Source organism: Saitoella complicata (assembly GCF_001661265.1).
Source record: "Saitoella complicata NRRL Y-17804 unplaced genomic scaffold SAICOscaffold_14, whole genome shotgun sequence".
Classification (NCBI taxonomy): Eukaryota; Fungi; Ascomycota; class Saitoellomycetes; order Saitoellales; family Saitoellaceae; genus Saitoella; species Saitoella complicata.
Window position 1 is genome coordinate 211,820 of NW_017567005.1, and position 17,759 is coordinate 229,578.

At 49.2% G+C, this 17,759-nt stretch overlaps 8 protein-coding genes across 8 annotated transcripts; 4 read left to right on the top strand and 4 right to left on the bottom strand.

Moving 5' to 3' along the window:
* The first annotated feature begins 71 nt into the window (after positions 1-71).
* Positions 72-1,399, top strand: SAICODRAFT_30661 (uncharacterized protein). Its single transcript, XM_019167734.1, has 4 exons — positions 72-208; positions 233-478; positions 814-969; positions 993-1,399. Exons 1-4 carry the CDS (start codon positions 90-92, stop codon positions 1,312-1,314), a joined length of 843 nt encoding a protein of 280 aa, XP_019023642.1. The 5' UTR covers positions 72-89; the 3' UTR covers positions 1,315-1,399.
* Positions 1,400-3,475: 2,076 nt separating this feature from the next.
* On the bottom strand, positions 3,476-9,603 carry SAICODRAFT_81229 (uncharacterized protein). The gene is made up of 2 exons (XM_019171233.1): positions 3,808-9,603; positions 3,476-3,752 (listed from the first exon to the last, which is right to left on the bottom strand). The coding sequence occupies exons 1-2, from the start codon at positions 9,418-9,420 to the stop codon at positions 3,558-3,560; spliced, it is 5,808 nt and encodes a 1,935-aa protein (XP_019023643.1). The 5' UTR covers positions 9,421-9,603; the 3' UTR covers positions 3,476-3,557.
* Positions 9,604-9,710: 107 nt separating this feature from the next.
* SAICODRAFT_19709 (uncharacterized protein) lies at positions 9,711-10,961 on the bottom strand (the record flags this gene model as incomplete). Its single annotated transcript, XM_019166146.1, has 2 exons — positions 10,661-10,961; positions 9,711-10,603 (listed from the first exon to the last, which is right to left on the bottom strand). A coding segment is annotated over exon 2 (840 nt), but the record flags the coding sequence as incomplete, so codon positions are not given.
* Positions 10,962-11,154: 193 nt separating this feature from the next.
* SAICODRAFT_130150 (DnaJ-domain-containing protein) lies at positions 11,155-12,789 on the top strand. Its single transcript, XM_019165419.1, has 2 exons — positions 11,155-11,419; positions 11,447-12,789. The coding sequence occupies exons 1-2, from the start codon at positions 11,243-11,245 to the stop codon at positions 12,557-12,559; spliced, it is 1,290 nt and encodes a 429-aa protein (XP_019023645.1). The 5' UTR covers positions 11,155-11,242; the 3' UTR covers positions 12,560-12,789.
* Positions 12,790-13,028: 239 nt separating this feature from the next.
* Positions 13,029-14,311, bottom strand: SAICODRAFT_93445 (putative sterol 24-c-methyltransferase). The gene is made up of 2 exons (XM_019171875.1): positions 14,148-14,311; positions 13,029-14,096 (listed from the first exon to the last, which is right to left on the bottom strand). The coding sequence occupies exons 1-2, from the start codon at positions 14,244-14,246 to the stop codon at positions 13,056-13,058; spliced, it is 1,140 nt and encodes a 379-aa protein (XP_019023646.1). The 5' UTR covers positions 14,247-14,311; the 3' UTR covers positions 13,029-13,055.
* A 288-nt stretch (positions 14,312-14,599) lies between these two features.
* Positions 14,600-15,948, top strand: SAICODRAFT_93446 (uncharacterized protein; the record flags this gene model as incomplete). The annotated part of the gene is made up of 4 exons (XM_019171876.1): positions 14,600-14,675; positions 14,731-14,872; positions 14,931-15,351; positions 15,409-15,948. The coding sequence occupies 4 exons, from the start codon at positions 14,600-14,602 to the stop codon at positions 15,850-15,852; spliced, it is 1,083 nt and encodes a 360-aa protein (XP_019023647.1). The 3' UTR covers positions 15,853-15,948.
* Positions 15,949-15,997: 49 nt separating this feature from the next.
* On the bottom strand, positions 15,998-17,161 carry SAICODRAFT_57891 (pyruvate dehydrogenase E1 component subunit beta; the record flags this gene model as incomplete). The annotated part of the gene is made up of 2 exons (XM_019169566.1): positions 15,998-16,984; positions 17,048-17,161. The coding sequence occupies 2 exons, from the start codon at positions 17,159-17,161 to the stop codon at positions 15,998-16,000; spliced, it is 1,101 nt and encodes a 366-aa protein (XP_019023648.1).
* A 271-nt stretch (positions 17,162-17,432) lies between these two features.
* SAICODRAFT_30670 (uncharacterized protein) lies at positions 17,433-17,758 on the top strand. The gene is made up of 2 exons (XM_019167735.1): positions 17,433-17,542; positions 17,599-17,758. The coding sequence occupies exons 1-2, from the start codon at positions 17,459-17,461 to the stop codon at positions 17,749-17,751; spliced, it is 237 nt and encodes a 78-aa protein (XP_019023649.1). The 5' UTR covers positions 17,433-17,458; the 3' UTR covers positions 17,752-17,758.
* Position 17,759: the final 1 nt, after the last annotated feature.

Here is a 17,759-nt window from a genome sequence, read left to right on the forward strand (position 1 = left end):
ATCTGACTTGACCTGACTTGATCTGACTACTTGGTGATGTCATATCTGGGTATAAGGTAGCACCGTGTTCTCAAACTCCCACACCCAACATGCCGGAGCTCAACATGGAAGACATCCCATACAGCGAGCTTTCGCATGAAGAGAGACCATACCGTTGTGCTCAGATTGTGGCCCTCACCAAAGCCGAAATCCCAAAGGAGAAGATTGAGTAGCAGTGTCTTGTCAAAAGAAGGACATTGGAGGATATCACTAACCGTTGGTGGAAGACAGCCTCCTACCGCGACAGCCCTCGTTCTGGACGCCCTCAGATCCTTTCCAAACGCGATAAGGACGAGCTCGCTTGCGGTGTTCGCACAGGGAAGTACAACAACGCCATGAAAGCTGCTGCTGCCTTCAATCATGGTCCCCAAAGGGATGTTTCAGCGGAGACAGTACACTTGTTACTGCTCAAAAGCGGAGCAAATTGTGTTACACAGACGTCAGACGTACCACTGGCTGGGGTAAATCTCTATGAGAGGATCTCAGAAACTGTGATATACTCGAAGAGAAGGTTGTATTGGATGAGTATCCTAAGGTGGCATAAGGCCTGGCTTATATAGTTTTCCATGTACGTCCAAATGTACGTCCAAGTGTACGTCCAAGTGTACGTCATGATGAGTCATGACGCCGGTGCCGTGCCATAACTAAATGACTCACGCAATCTAAGTAAGACGAGGTGTTACACCAGCTCATCAAACTCATGCGCAGTAATCAAACCATATGCCAACTAATCTAACTCTGCTAAACGAGATGTCCTCACACGTATGACAACAGAGGAGGAAACCGTTTCTGTTGCCTGCGGCTCGGGAAAGGCGTTACCAATGGGCAAAGGAGCATTTGCACTGGAGGAAGGAGGACTGGATGCGGATCATCTACACCGACGAATCGAAATTCCAGCGTTCTGGGCCAAGACATGTTGCAAAGGTCTATGTGTGGCCTGGGGATCCTCCTAGGGAGAATGAATTCATTCCTCGGATGCATTCTGTTGGTGGGAGTATTTTCGTGTTTGGTGGAATGTGCTGGTGGGGGGCCACAAAACTCGCTCGTTCGCAGGTCCCAACGGTCGACAAGTTCGTGATGCACGACTTTGTTGAAGACTTTCTACTTCCCAAGCTTCGGGAGTTCAGAGAAGCCGACATCAATCTCACAATCCAACATGACAACGACGCCAAGTTGCACGCGCCCAACTGGGAAGAATTCTACGAAAGGGAGGGATATAGAGTCCTACCCTGGCCGGCATACTCACCTGATATGAACCCCATTGAGGACTCGTGATGCCTGATCTCCAAACGCCTGGAAAAGCAAGCTGCGGTTGCAAAAGACCTCGATGAACTATGGGAGTGGACGTTGGGGGAATGGGAAAAGATTCCGTTCGAATACCTCCGGAAGCTCATTGAATTGATGCCCCAGAGGATGAAGGACCTGTACGATGTAAAGGGGGGTCATACAAGGCATTGAGGTTTACTTGCGAGGGTGAGGAGGAGGGTATTGGATGGAGCCGGTCGGGCACTCAGGCAGGACCCCCGCGAATACTTTAGTTAAGGAGTTGTCCTCTTAAAGACGTGTTTATCTTGCACATATGGATCATTATGGAATGTGAAATCTCGGTGTGGAAACGAGTATGGAAACGAGTATGGGTTGGAGTCCTAGGTTCCATACCTGGTCAGGCATGGGATTTCCATACATTTTGGTATGGGATTTCCACATTGTGATTCCATAGCGGCCGACTTCCTAGGGATTTGCCCCCACTTTGTAGCAATTTTCTTTATTTTTCAAGAATTTTATATGATAGAATCATGGATTAAACTCAAAGAAATCATGGATTATGCCTGATTATTAAGCAATGGGTGTGCGAAAGCCTGAGAAAATCACGCATAATCCATGACAAAAAAACCAAGGATCAATTCCACGTTTTTTGTCCATGATTGGTTTTGACATAGGAAAAGCTACGAAGTCTGCTATCAGGTTTTGAGATCATGGATTTTTCCAAGGATAATCTTCCCTGTCGAGGGAATATCCATGACACATGCAAGGGAACGTGAGACTTTTGCATGGAAATTCCACGGGATATCTGTCAGGGATTTTTCGTGAAACAGGCGCGCAGCCGGGAAGTAGAATCTCTGTCAAAAAGTACATGAAGGCTATAGCAGTGTCATGATCGTATCACACTGCAGAGCTAGATAGCAGGTACATTACAGACATGATCAGACTCAAGCATACCAAACTTCTCAGGTCTATAGCTACGCTTCAGGGCGGATTATAGGCTGCTGTTAGAGCTATGTTCTTTATCCTTATACCGTACCATAGTAGTCGTAATACTGCTGTATAATTGTCCTTGTGTAATGTCCGTGGTGCACCACGTGCGGGGTACTTCTCCGGCGAAAGCTGTAAAATCATTCAACCAAGCATCTCAACCGTACTGACAATTGTCGGCGAGCTATCGGATACAGCCCTACGAAGTCAAAAGTTCTGGGATACAAACTATGGGAACCCCACGACGGAAGTATGGGAATCCCATAATAAAGTTCTGGAACGTGACCATCTATCTTATGGGAATCCTAGAACGAAACCCAGAACGAATCCCAGAAATTGAAATAGAATTCGATTATAGACTATAGGGCCATGTTTACAAGTAAAATAGCTATTAGAACACTCAAAGTACCTTATTTTACCTGATAATCTCGCTCTTTGCGTCTAATACTACTAGGAATTTCTCCCTACACTCTTTTGCGTTCTTGCATAATTCTTTCTGGGATTAAGCCTGCTCTCATTGTGGATTATCGGGAATCAAATCATGAATTGAGCTAATTCAAATCGTGGTTTGGGTCCCGATATAGAATACAATCGTGGATTTTCCATGATGGAGAAACCATGGATTAAAGGGGTTTTCGTCATCCATGATTTTTACGAACGCAGCGGTCTCATGGATATTCCTTGACACTACGGTCGTGAGGATCATGGATTACAAAATCCCGTTTGGTCCACGATTTTATTCTGCTTAATACAAAAAAGATTATCGTCAACCCGAAATCTGGAGAGGAAATTTCGGAAAAATATCGGAAATTGATGACCTTTGGGATCATCCATAACTTCCAATATCAAGGGTTCTGTGTCATCCATTTTTGACACCGTATGGGACTTCTGCAGAGTGGATCGTAATATACCACTAATACCAGCCCTACCCTCGCAAGAAGCATGGATCACTATACCCAGGTTCGGTTTAGATATATGATTTTTTAACCGTGGGAAAAACTCGATAACATTCTGGACAATGGGACCCAAACCACAATTTGGATGACTGAATTCATGATATGGTTTGCATAATCCAGATGATTCCGATCGTATGGGTCTTGCCTGAAGCTTATTTCACATATGTGTCAGTGGTAATCCTTGTTTACCGGTATAGATGCTTCGCAAATTTCTGACAAAGGTATATGCATATGTATGAATTACGGGCTGCCACAAATCTTGCTTGGTATTGAATCCCCATCGCCATCGCAGGACTGACTTAATTAAACCTAGGTAAAGGAGGCCCATCCCACATACATTTGCGCCAATAGATCCGGGTTTGTGGCCTGTCTGATCAACTCCTGTACTTGCCCCGCGACAGATAGCGGCAGCACTTCCGTACCGATATACCCCTCCAGTTTCCGCCTGATATTCTCCAATGCACGATGACCCTCCTCGTTCTCGAGAGCATATTGGTTGGCTCTCTAATCCAAGGTCAGCAGATGCGTGAGTGAGTTAACGGTCCTTGATAAAACTTACCTTTCGTCTATTCCATTCCACAAGAGGATCATGCAAGAACGTTTCGAGGACACTCATAAGTGAGTCTTTGTTGCCCCTCAGAATACGGACAGTAACTTCACATGATTTGCGGAATGTGCCGTCACAGCCAGTGACTCCAAACGCATCCACCATGTTGTGTGTTAAACGAAAGGGCACCTTTTCCGGCTTCTCAAAGGTCAATCCCTTTTCGAAAAGACAATTAAAGTCAACATGCACAGCGTCTCCGTTCGTTTCGTCAAACAAAATGTTCTCGCCGTGGCGGTCTCCAAGACCAAGTACATAGCCAACCATGGACATCACTGCCAGCGTGCGAGCGTAGGATTGCCTACTTGCTAGCCAATCCGTTGGTTCCGAAAATGTCTCAATGAACCATTCGTGAAAAACGGGAGGGAACTTTGGAAGCAGCTTCGTATTGAAGATCTCGCCAGGCATGTTGCTAGCACAAGCCTGATCCAAGATTGACCTGATTTCAGTGTAGTTGATCACGACACCCTTCTGCCGGTAGATTTTCATCAAAATGTCTCGGAAGGGTCTTGTGTTATTCACCCATTCAAGGAGACCGCATTCCTCGTTCAACACCACAACTGCGTAAGTGCGAATGCCCAAACGTCTTCTGCTAGCCTCAGCATCTTTTCGGAGGAACTTGTTGATCATTCCATTAAATTCCATTAACCTAGCATCCTTGCGCAAATCATCCTTTGGCTTGCAGAGGAAATGGTACCGTCGACCATTACTTCCCCGAATCGTGATTTTTCTAGGTTTCTGCAAGGAGTTCATGATGTCAACTTCATCCTGAAAAGATTCGATTGTGATTAGATCTCCAGGAAACGGATGATGATATTTCAAGGTGACTGGTGACGAGGGGAGTGTAAGCGTGAGTGCGGATTGCAGAGGAACCACCAGGCTCGATGGCGCAACCGAGTGCTGAAAACGCATGTGTTTTGACAGGCTCAGTGTAGTCTGACGTCCGGAAATTTCGAAATTGCATAGCTGCAAAAGTTGATCTGTCATCTTTTTCGCCTGGTTAACGAGGTCGCGGATCTGAGGATGCCCTTTCTTCTTTGAATCTTTAACTCTCGCAAGAATGGCATTCCCACGCTCAGCGCGTAATTTTCCAGTTGATTTGCAGGCTGCCATCAGGGACCAGAGCGCTTGCTGAGGATAGTTGCTGATGACAGACACAATGACCCACTCAAGGATAGCATACACAGATGCGTTCGAATGCCCGATGCGTGAAATAATCTGAGGAAATGCCGTAAGGAATATATAGGGCGGCAGGCGTTTTGCATAGCGAGTGACTTGCTCATTCAGAACTTTCAGCTTGTTCTGCCGTGAAGCAATGGTGTGAGCTCGATAATCAGGGCTACCAGCATCTTCAGCTATCTTTCCCACGTTTGCACCGAAATCGAGCCATAGTGTAAGGAATCGCGGCATTGTCTGAAAGACGTACTTAACTCCATAATGGAGCGCACGACCAAAATTCACAACAATTAGACGGGTGAGCTCGCCTGTCAATAAATTGTCGCCTTGCTTCTTGACTGGCAACTTCTCCTCGTTTTCATACAGCTTCAAATAGTATCGACCAAGATAATAATGACACTTTTCCCACCTGTCATATGCTCTTGCCGCCTCGATATACTCGTGAAGTACGTTGTGCATTCCACTCTGCTCCGAAGATTCCATCCATTTTGCTAGCAACAACTTGGCCTTCGCTAGCAGTTGGTTTTTAGGCCTGGACCGGGTCGTAGCGTCCGTGGTGATAGCTGAGCTATATTTATCAGGAATCGATTCCGAATGATCAAATGTCCCAGCTTTTAGAGCGCTTTCGAGACTTTGAATAGCTCTGTGCTGCTCGCCCTCATGCCACAACCAGCGTGCTCTTTCAACAGCTGCTAAGGGTGCACCAGCTTCAGAGGCCTTCAGTATTGCATTGTAGGACCGCTGCGATTGGCCAGCCTTTCTCGCAAGCTTTGCAATATCTAACCATATCGCGGAGACTTCTGCGCGAGAGGACACCGGCGCGGCAAGTTCGAAAGCAGTTCGGCGCAAGGCTAAGACAAACTGGCGAGATTCAGTTGAGGGAGCTAGAAGGTCTAGCCGCCGCTCGAGATTCGTTATGACAGAAACCAGGCCACCGCTGTCCAACAAACATGCCTCTGATATCATCGAAAATTCCTGTACTCCGTGTAACTTTACCAGCACATCGTAACATTGGCGTGAGTCCTTGACGCCAGATGCCACTAGATCATGAGTTAAGATGTCGTAAATTTGCTGAAGATGTGCTTTAAGATTCCGCGTATCCTTTTCCCTCAAAGAAAGGATTGCTCTTCCCAGTACGACCTCGAAGGAGCCCTCCTCTTCCGCAGCTCCTAAATGGCGTTCCAGGGCTTTCCAATCTCCTACAAGCCAGGCGCTCTCGACCGCGTGCTTAGCAAGAGGCCGAGAAAGCTGCGGTGTCTTCATTACCCATGAATCAACTTGATTTAGCGATGTCTCATAATGACCTGAAAGATTCAGACAACGCAACAATCCCACCTGAAGCTCAAGTTTTTCTGGTTGCTGTTGAAGGCATAGCTCATAACACGTTTGTGCTGACGTCCATTTACCAGTGACTTCATGCTCAAGAATTTGCTGGCCCAGATTGATAACCGAGAACTTCGCAGAGATAGCTTCAATCTCGTCGGGTTCGTCAATTTTCGAATAAATGTGTTGCAATGTCCGGTACAACGGCTCCAGCTCGGATTCGGACAAAGCTTGACGCTGTTTGCGGATGTACTGTTCCCAATGAAATAGTCCTCGTGCAAAGGAGCCGCAGTTATACGAGGCGCGGGCCATCATATCCTCTGGAATAACAGCAAGTACAACCTCAACTCGTCTGATAAAACTATCGTCCTCAGTGCCTTCATCAGGCGCAAGATATCTGTTGGCCTTCTTCGCCGTTGCAGCAAACTGATCATATAGAAATTTTCGCCTCTTGCGCAACCACTTATTGAGATAGTCGATCAAGCGAAATACCGTCTCGCCGGCTAAACGGAACTTCTCGGCTGCGAATGCAGTAGTTTCTGAAGAGATATCGTTTTGAAGTACAGCGAGGAGCTCGACAGCAATTTCATCACGTTGTTCGTCAGTCCCGCCAACTATCACATTCAGCGCTACGTATGGCAGCAGGAATGAACTGATGGCGACATCCTGGTCTTTGACGATACGGAGCGAAACTGCGAATATCTTCTTTGCATTGTCACCCGTAACCTTCGTCATAAGGCTTAATACAAATGCCTGAAGCCATGACCGATAATTCGTGTGAGAGGAGAACGTCGGATACTGTTCTGGTTCAGGTAGAGCACTTGCAGTCACAAAATACTTGGACGCCAGGAGAGGTGTCAAAGTCTCTTTCGAAGCTGCGGACAAACCAGACCATCGCTCGATGATTGTACCAGATCCGTCGAACATGGCGTTGTTCAATATCTGCGTTGTGAAACCACAAAACTTTAGCAGCTCTTGCATAGCATAAGCCAAAAATCCTTGTGATTTTGTGTCCGTTGAGGCACGGAAAGCGGGAACGAGTTGCTCTTCAATTAACCCCAAGACAAATGATATGCTTTCATCGGCATCTTCGAAGTTATGAACGACTATGATGTCCTGAACATCTCGGGCTGCATTGACACGGTTTGGATCCACTGCACCGACGATGCCCAAGCACTCCGCGCACAATCTCTCTATCTCGCGGTGCTCATTGTGGTATTTGGAACATATGTCGAGCAAAGATCTGATGAGATCTTCAATCAATTGATCAGGCTGGTCGCGGAGAGTGAGTGAATGAAGAAGTTCATTGTTCGCAACGAGGAAGCCTCTCAGTTCCAGAAGCGCCTGGTGGCACATGTAGATGTTCTCATGATTGCAACGCCGAATGAGATTCCTCAACTTCACAGAAGGCTTCAGTACTGCCCGCTGTTCGGAGAGCTTCGCCTCAAATTGAGCTAACTCGGGTATAAGGGAAAGGTCAGGAATCATGGGAAGCTCATCCACTACAGAATCCATGTGTACTTCAAAGATATGATCGCATATGGCAAGCATCTGCTGTCGTTCATCCTCTTTCGAGATAGGCCAGAATTGCATGATGGTAGACAACGTATAGCCAAGTAATGCCCCAATATAGGGTGGTTGCACAGACCCCATTAGGGTGGTCCAAGCCATCAAAACAGGCTCGCGCAACATCTCATCCGCCAACGCCGATTGGAGGCAAGCAGTAATCTGGGGGAGCGCAGTTTCAAGAGATGCGCGTGCCATGTCGATCATCTTCTCTATACCGACGATACAGGACAGCTTCTCAGCTGAAGTTTGACGACCTCTCACGTCGTTGATGGTGTCGGTGAAGTTAGCCATTATACCGAGGATGTGCCTTTTAAAAAATGCGGCCAGATAATCCACCCTCGAAACAGCGTCCTTGCCAGAAGTCCCTTGTGACTTCATCACAATAGACGCGACCATTTGTAGTGCCTTGAAAATTCTTGAGGACTTCGCCTCATTTGAGCCGGAAAACATTTTCAGTAACTCAACAGCAATGAAGATAGGATCTGATCGAACTAAACTCGCTAAGTCAAGCTTCTCAAACTCAGACGAGGCTAGCGAAAGCAAAAGCATGATGCTGTCTTCCGCGCCATGTCCTTCTTGAGTCAACAGGGCAGCAAGGATATGTGGCATGTTGTCGAAGCAAAGTCTAGCCACATCTCTCTGCAGCGCTTTTGCAATGAGAATGACTATGTCTTGACGTTTGGTAAGAATGAGATGAGGTATCGTGCGATTCTGAGTGCGATTCAAAAAGTCGGCAACGGTGATACCTAAGAGATCCGATACCAACTGAATGACTTGGGGTCTTGACTTCATCCGTCGAACGATATTGATACTGACAGTAGGCCAAAAAGGTGAAAGCAGGCGCCAAGTTGTCTGATCTCGGGCTTCAGCTATGCCCTGGATCTCGTTGTATGCAACAGCACGTAGGTATGTATTCCCGTGACCAAGAAACTCCACCAGATGCAAGAGGATGATGTTGAGTTCCTGTTCAGGTGCGTCACGGCCAATATAACCCCAAGACAACAAACAACTTTCAAGATACTTCGCATCCTCGCGCTCACTGACTTTTCTCAGTGTCTCTAACACCACTCGCCTGTTCGCACCAACGATATCCTGGAAGTCTTGTCCGGCACGTACAGAGCAATAACCAGCAAGGGTCCGCCCAGCAGCAATACGCAACCGGCGTACAGAACTCTGTACAGTTTGCAAGGCCCATTTGCCAAGCGAAGTTTGCGTCAAACGTAACTCCTCGGGCAATACTGTATGACGGACGACTCTCTCGAGGGCGTGCATTACAGCAAGGCGCAGCTTCCCAGATGCCTGGCATGGCATGACCTGATGAACAATCTGCAACAAGGATAACAAACCATCGAATCCAACGTCGCGTGCCCAATCATGCCCGACGTATGGATACATACGCGCATCCCCCAAGGCATCGCATTCCCGACATGTGAACGATGCAGATGAATGGTAGGCTGAAAGGCCTGCGCGTGTTAGAGCATCACGCAAGGCGCACGCCATGTAGCCAATGTGAACACTGATGACCAGAGCGTTGTCTGGGTTTATAAATGAAGGTTCCTTTAGCAGCTCTTCCAGCTTACCAAGAGAGATAGGGCTCTCGCACGGAATCTTCAGGGTTGCAAGCAGTGAGGCAATGACAGTGTCCACCTTGACAGGAACAACAGCGCATGGCAGTTCAAGCCTGATACGTTTTGGCGGCCGTTCACTTGATAAGTCAGTCCCAGTCTCGACAGGCTTTGAATTATCGTGACGTGGAACCGTTGTTTCTTGCACACGTAAACCGATCGACGTGCGGTGCCTTTGGAAATTTTCTTGAAGGATCATGGTCATAGCACGGACACGCCCGGAACATATGTCCCCTAAACGTGCATCGCCACCGAGTCGTTGTAGAAGTTCCCACAGTCCACCAAAAGCCGAGTTGGGCACTGTAGCATCCTCTGACAGTCTTCCAAAAGCACCAAAGAGTAACGTCAAGTCTTGTTCACTTTGTGCGGAGCGATCATGTAGCATAATCTTTGCCCATGAGACACTAAGACGCAAAACCATATGCCTCTCGGAAATACCTCCACAACTCGTGGAAAGCAGAAAAGCCAAAGCTCGTGTAGTACGAGAAAGCACATGGTGGCGAATGTCGTGTAGATGCCGTGTATCGAACTGAGTTGCCTGCCAGGATACCATCAGGGTGACTGCCGAGTCGTACCATAGGCACATGTCAGGCAGGCCGGCGCTTTTGAAATAGCCAGGGTTAACAGCATATAAGGACGCGTAGAGCTGAAATATTGTCGCCATGAGCAATGCGCCTTCGAGTAGTGCCATCGCATGGTCTGCCCGGCCTGAATAACCATAACCATCTATGTCAGATGAAAGTCTCGAGACGACTGCCAGACTCTTCTGCATACGTGCCTGTATTCCGACGACGAAATCTTTCGCCACCGGACCGGCTTCTGTTGCATGAAGCAATGTTTTGAAGATATCTTCCAACGTTTGAATGATATCCTCATGTAAGTCCGTCAGCTTGGGATGGCCAAGTAGCTTTGTAACGTAGGGAAGGAGCCAAAGCGCAAGGATCACTTTTTCTGGTGATGTTGCTTGTGCCAACGCCTGATACAAGACTTTCGGTGTGCGCTGCATTGTTATCCGAATAACAAGAAGCGTGTTATGAGCTTGTTGGATGTCGAGCTCGCCTACATGCACACAGTCAGGATGACATCTGCGGAATATGAGAAGAGGAAGGACAGACCTGGTGATTCATTATCCGCGAGAGGAGCCAGGCCAACATTCGTGACAACTTGGATGAGTTGATAATTTGTATCCAACTCGACGTCAAATGCTGATGCGTCAGGTCCATCATTGTTGCTAGTCGGCAAACGTAGAACCTCGTTGATCAGTTGCCTGAAGACGTTTTGATCGGTGATATCGGCTTGTGAAGCAAGAATAGACCCGTGAGGAGGAAGCCTTTGTGAAGGTAGCGCACGTTGCGCACCTGCCGCACTCGCCATTGAAAGATGCTTCTGAGGCGGGCCCATAGACCGCAGTGGCATTGTTGTGTGGCAAGGAAGGTCACCTAGCAGAGCTTGACGAAGCCTATCCTAGCATACAAGCAAGAGGCAACACCCTCGCCTCACCCTATTGTAATGGTACCGTAGCCGTGTTCTGGTGGAGCCGAGGAGAGCGACGTACCGTAGCAGCCTGGTCGACGCGTCTGTACGTGATGTAACGTAGATGCTGCCGGATCGGGACTAGGCAGGGCACCGCCAAAATTACACCTTCTCGAGGAGTGCCGGGCAATGGAAGCATTTCAACCAGACATCAACAAGGTCAAATGGCTGTTACCTTGACTGCTCCGCCCGCTACATGGGATGCGGCGAATCACTTTGTGGCCGCTGGTTCCCTCTCGGCTCCTACTAACATGCTGATCGAGCCTGTCGGTCCTCACTTCCTCGCACACGCTCGTAGGTTGCGTCACAACCGCACCTTCTCCGAGGATGACAAGATTCAGGCTGAGGCTAACGCCAAGAACGTCGAGGCTGTTGAGGAAGAGGAGGAGGAGGAGCCCGAAGATCCTGCTATGTTGAAGAGCGATCCCAAGGACTGGAAGAACCAAGACCATTACGCCGTCTTGGGATTGTCCAAGTACCGCTACAAGGCCGACAACGAGATGATCAAGCGTGCTCACCGCAGAAAGGTCTTGAAGCACCATCCCGACAAGAAGGCCGCCAGCGGCAACTTCAATGACGACGCTTTCTTCAAGTGTATCCAGAAGGCTCACGAAGTCCTTTCCGACCCTGTCAGACGTCGTCAATACGACTCTGTCGATGAGAGCGCCAACGTTGAGCCCCCTGTGAAGAAGGCTAAGGGTGACTTCCCTTACAAGTCTTGGAACCGTGTTTTTGCTGCTGAAGGTCGATTCTCAAACAAGCACCCTGTGCCTTCGTTTGGTAATGAGGATTCCTCTCGTCAGGAGGTTGAGGCTTTCTATGACTTCTTCTACCACTTCGACTCGTGGAGGACCTTTGAATACCTTGACAAGGATATTCCTGACGATTCGGACAACCGTGATCAGAAGCGTTACCAAGAGAAGAAGAACAAGGCCGACCGTGCCAAGCGCAAGACGGAAGACACTGCTCGTCTTCGCAAGCTTGTTGACGACGTCCTTGCGCAGGACCCCCGTATCAAGATGTTCAAGCAGGCTGAAAAGGAGGCAAAGGAGAAGGCCAAGTGGGAGCGTGAACGTGGTGCTCGTGAGGCTGCTGAGGCAGCCAAGCGTGCTGAGGAGGAAGAGGCTGCTCGCAAACAGAAGGAGGAGGATGAGGCTAAACTCGCCGCCGTTGATAAGAAGGCGCAGAAGGAGAAGGCAAAGAAGGAGTCGAAGAAGAACAAGAAGACCATCAAGAACGCTTTGAAGGAGGCGAACTACTTTTCCGCCGAGGGAGCAGCCTCTGCTGCGCAGGTCGACAGCTGTCTGGATGATTACGAGAAGGTCAGCGCTCAGCTTGAGGCTGAGGATATTGCGGATTTGGCCAAGAAGCTTGAGGGCTTGAAGGTCTCTGCTGACATCCACGCCGTTTTCAAGGAGGCTGCGGGCAGTTTGGTTGCTGCTGGGAAGCTTAAGGCGGAGGAGTTGAAGGTTATGGCTTAAAGTTTGACTGAAGTTATACCAACATAGAGTCTAATGAATGAAAGTAGGTTAGACCTTCATGTTAAATCCGATGTTAAGTCTTAAGTAGATTTGGTCCATCGACAATATTATGCGTACGTGTAGATGTTTCCCTGCACAGTTAAGCAACACAATCTGGGAACAGGTTACACGCGGCCCTACACGAGCGTATAACGTCAACATCACCTGGTGACTTCAGAATAATAATTGAGAAGCATTACGTTGCGAACAGTGGATGAACTTTCCCGCGGTATCCGGTTCTTTGTAGGATGTATGCAGGCAAGCAACTGTAATGCTAAGCTTGCAATTGAGAGGGACCGCGTCTAATCGTTCTTTGCAATTGGGAATATAACATAATGCAAAATTAACAAAGCCTAGCCAAAATCGACAAACCCCAGCCACACATGATTGGGCCTCAATTGTAAGAGAGCCAGTCTCTTTTGTGAAAACAAATCAAGATGCACAAACCTTACGTCCTTTACTTGGACTCAGGCTTACGGCAGATGTAGAGCTGCATGGGAGTGAAAAGGTTCTTCCTTCCACCCTCAACCAGAGCATCGGCAGCGGTAGCCAAAGCATCACCAACTTTCTGGGATCCCTTAGGAGCCAAACCGACCTTCTCCAACACGCCGACAAACTTGTGAGCCACAGACCTTCCCACCTTAGTCATACGTCCAACGGTGACCAAATCGCCCAAGCTTCTAACATGCTTCAACTCACCAGCAATGGGGTAATACCATGGGATCTCATCACCCTTGTTGGCAAGGTCCTCATCGTGGAGAATCTCGAAACCAACAGACTTAAGAGCCTCCACAGCATCGGAAGCCTTGACCATCTGGGGAATACCGTCCCCAAGCTCGATACCGTAAGCGATCTGACGGTGCTCTGGGTTGGAAGCATCGTAGTCGTTGGTCATCACCCACTCGTACACACCAAAGACACCTCCGGGCTTCAAGACACGGAAGATCTCACCATAGACACCAGCCAATGTAGGAGCGTGGACAGTAGCCTCAATGGCGTAAACGGCATCAAAGGTCTCGTCCTTGAACTGCATGTTCATGAAGTCACCCTTGACAAAGTTGAGCTTATGGGAAAGACCACGCTTGGCGGAGTAGTTGGTCGCACGGGCGATCTGGTAGTCGTTGTTGTTGAGACCGGTGATGTTGGCTCCACTGAAAGAGCAGATCTCACGAGCGGGTCCACCGACACCACATCCAACGTCGAGGACCTTGTCACCCTCCTTCAAACCCATCTTCAAGGCGAGGTAGTGCTCGTGACGAGCAATAGCCTGGTAGAAAGGCTCACCCTTGTAGTATCGCGAAAAGTGGAAAGAAGAACCCCATCCGTACTCGTAGAAGTCGGTGGCCAAGTTGTAGTACGCGTTAGTGAGGGTGGTGTAACGGTCCAGACGATCCTTCTTGTCCTGCTCGGTCTCGACACCAGGAGTCTTGTTGTCCCAGAAGTCGAAGTAATTGCTAACCTCAGCCTCGGTCGCGCGTTTGTCCTTGCCGAGAATTGCCTGAAGACATGATCAGACACGGAACATGATTGTTCGAAAAGGAGTACATACCGCGAAACCGCGCTTGTCGGTAGCATCGCTGCCGTGCAAGGCCTTGGAGAAGGCGGCGTCGCGAGTAGGGTTAGACTCAGCGGGAACGAAGGAGGCCATTGAAGAGAGTGTATTGGAAAGGGAGGCCGAGGAGGTGTTCGACTTTATGTTGACCGCGGCGTATTTGGGCCAGTTGACTGGAAACGCGCTACTGAGGACGTTCGTGTGCGTGAAGTGCCGAAATACGAGGTGTGTGTTCTAACCTTTGGGTTCTGTTAAGGATGTTTGTAGTAGTTCAAAAAGGCTTCCTGTTCTCGTTTGAACTGCTCCAGTGTATTCCGAAGACTGCTCTGCACCGTCCAGCAGCGCTTTGCAGAAGGTCGCATACCCGTATATACACCCCGTATACTTCCACTTTACTTTGTAGGACAGATAGCATACAGCCCACCACCAGTTCCATTGCTACACCCAGCATGCCACCGAAAGCCGATATCAACAAGTCTGGCTGGGAGTCAAGTGAATTCCCTGCCGTCTGTGAGACCTGCTTAGGTTTGTTCCTCCTCCCTCGCCTCACGACCCACCATGCTGATTCGCCGTCATCCAGGACCCAATCCATACGTGCGCATGACAAAAGACAAATTCGGAAAAGAGTGCAAGATATGTACGAGACCATTTACCGTGTTCCGCTGGTCTCCCGGGACTGGCGAGCGCTACAAGAAGACCGATATATGCATGACCTGCGCTCGGTACGTTGTTGCACTTCATTGTATCCTTCAAGAACGACTACTAACATGGTACTTGCAGACTAAAGAACTGCTGCCAGTCCTGTCTACTTGATCTGCAGTTCGGTCTACCTATTCAGATCCGCGATGCCGCCTTGAAGCTTGTCGCGCAAGGTCCTTCGAGCGACATCAATAAGCAATACTACGCGCAGAATAACGAAGGAAAGCTCAAGGATGGAGATACACCCGTGAACTACCAGAATGCAGATACAGCAGCTCGTGATCTGCTACGCAAATTGGCAAGGAGTGAACCATATTTCAAGCGCGGCAAGGCATATCCTTGTACAGCATTCGCTCAAGGACACTGTTCACGTGGCGCATCTTGCACATTATCGCACGATCCGGCGGACTTGAATCCTGATGTAGAGGGAGGCAGCAGTTCAAAATCTGTTTTACGAATCGGTGGTCAGGTGGATATGAGGCCACCCAACGACCCCAAGATTGTGAGTTTCTACGCTACGTTGACGGTTCCATTCGTGAATGCTAACCTATTCATTAAGACATCTCTGTTCTTGACTGGAGTTGAAGACGATCTACCAGAACACGCAATCCGCACGTTCTTCTCCGCTTTCGGCCCTATCAAGTCTGTCGTCTGCGTGCATCGCGCGAGATCGGCTTTCGTAAACTTTGCTACTCGTGCCGGGGCAGAGGCGGCTGCAGAGACTACGCGCGGGCAAGCAGTTATCAAGGGATGCCTACTAAAGGTAACTTGGGGAAGAAGGACAAATGGTCCCCTGGGTGGACGAAGAGAAGGAGAAAACGCGAGAGCTGTCTTGATAGAACAAGAAGTTACTGCAAAAAGTGAAGCTGCGGCCAGAGCTCCAACGGCTCCCGGGAGAATGTTGGAGAGGAGACTCGAAGATGTAGCGCCGGAAGAGATCGAACTTGCACCACCGCCAGGCGCGCATGCTGGTGTCACCTACAAGAACCAATCGGAGGAGTAGAATAGTCATAATTTTTGATTGACAGACCGCGGTCTGCGTGGGAATCAGTTTCTAAGGCCAAAACAACTCAACTCCAAACGGGTTCGTCCAGGGAACCCCTCCTCATCGTTTGTAAGTAGCATATATGTGGGTTAATAAAGCAAATTTAAAGGTAAAGAGCCTTCCTGGCGGCACGGCAGACAACATCGACATCAGGGAAAGCAAAGGCCTCGAGGGTCCTAGCGTAAGGAGTAGGAACCTCGGAACCAGTGACACGCTCAACAGGGGCATCCAAGTAGTCGAATGCCTCACTCTCCATAACCTGAGCAGCAATCTCCGATCCTACACCGAAACCAGGGAAACCACCCTCGACCGTCACGAGGCGGTTAGTCTTCTTCACGGACTTGATGATGGCATCAATGTCAAGCGGCTTGATGGATCGGAGGTTGATGACCTCAGCCTTGATACCTTCCTCCTTCTCCAACTTCTCAGCAGCGTCCAGACAGTCTTGCACACACTTGGAGTGAGCAACGAAGGTGATATCGGTACCCTCACGCTCGACCTTGGCAAGACCGATAGGAAGAACGAAGTCGTCCTTCTGAGCCTCAGCAGAGAGAGGGAAAGAAATACCGTACATCAACTCGTTCTCCAAAACAACGACCGGGTTAGGGTCGCGGATAGCAGCCTTCATCAAGCCCTTGCAGTCCTCAGCAGAAAAAGGAGAAACAACCTTCAATCCTGGGATAGATCCGTACCAAGCAGCATAGTCCTGAGAGTGCTGAGCACCGACACCAGCAGCAGCACCGTTAGGACCACGGAAAGTGATGTTACAAGGCTGGATACCACCAGACATGTAATGGGTCTTGGCGGCAGAGTTGACGATGTGGTCGATAGCCTGCATGGCGAAGTTGAAGGTCATGAACTCACAGACGGGCTTCAAACCAGCAAGAGCGGCACCGGTACAGAGACCAGCGAAACCCATCTCAGTAATTGGGGTGTCGATAACACGCTTCTCTCCGAATTTGTCCAAAAGACCCTTTGTGACCTTGTATGCACCGTTGTACTGAGCAACCTCCTCACCCATGATGAACACATCAGGATCTCTCAACATCTCCTCCACCATAGCAGCGTTCAAAGCATCACGAACGGTAACCTATAGTCCATCGTTGGTTAGCTTACCGTACGAATCAAGATCAGTCGCCGAGATCATGCGCACCTTAACCTCACCGTTACCAGTCGATGCCTGTCTCTGCTGACCGACAAGTCCTGATGAACCGACCATCCTCAAAGCAGCCTGAGCACCGGCACGCTGAACAGCGGTCTGGGGCATCAGAACTTTCGATGCCATCGTTCGTGCAGCAGGCATAGTGGACTTGATAACGTTCTTGGCCGCGGTGGACCTGGCGAGACGAGGAAGGACCATGATGATTCTGAATATATGCGGTGGTTAGAAGGGCAACGGTGTAGAATGAGGGTATGGTGCTCCTTACAAGGCTCTGCTGTTCAGATGATGAACGAACGTACGGTTGGGGGTCCCAGCTAGAAATCCGCGCCGCACGATCCCGAACGTCGGCGAGATGCAGGTGCAGCACCAACCAGCACCAACCAGCATCAACAAACAACAACAATGGCAGAACAACCTCAGTCGGCTTTCTCAGGGAGCGAATTCTTTGAGAAGGAGCGTGCTCGTCTCGTTGGAGAGATTGGCCAGGTCAGTTTGCCTCTCTGTGCTACTGTGGTATCGGGCTGACGTTGGACTGCACGCAGAGCATGGAGCAGATCATTACCAACTTGAACCTCCTGAATCGCAATCTCGAGGGTGTCGTCGCTGTTGGAAAGGAGTTTGAGAGCGTGTCAACGCTATGGCGCATTGCAAGTGACTCCACAAGGTCCACAGCCAAGGAGCCGACCGAGGGGTAGTAAGGGGA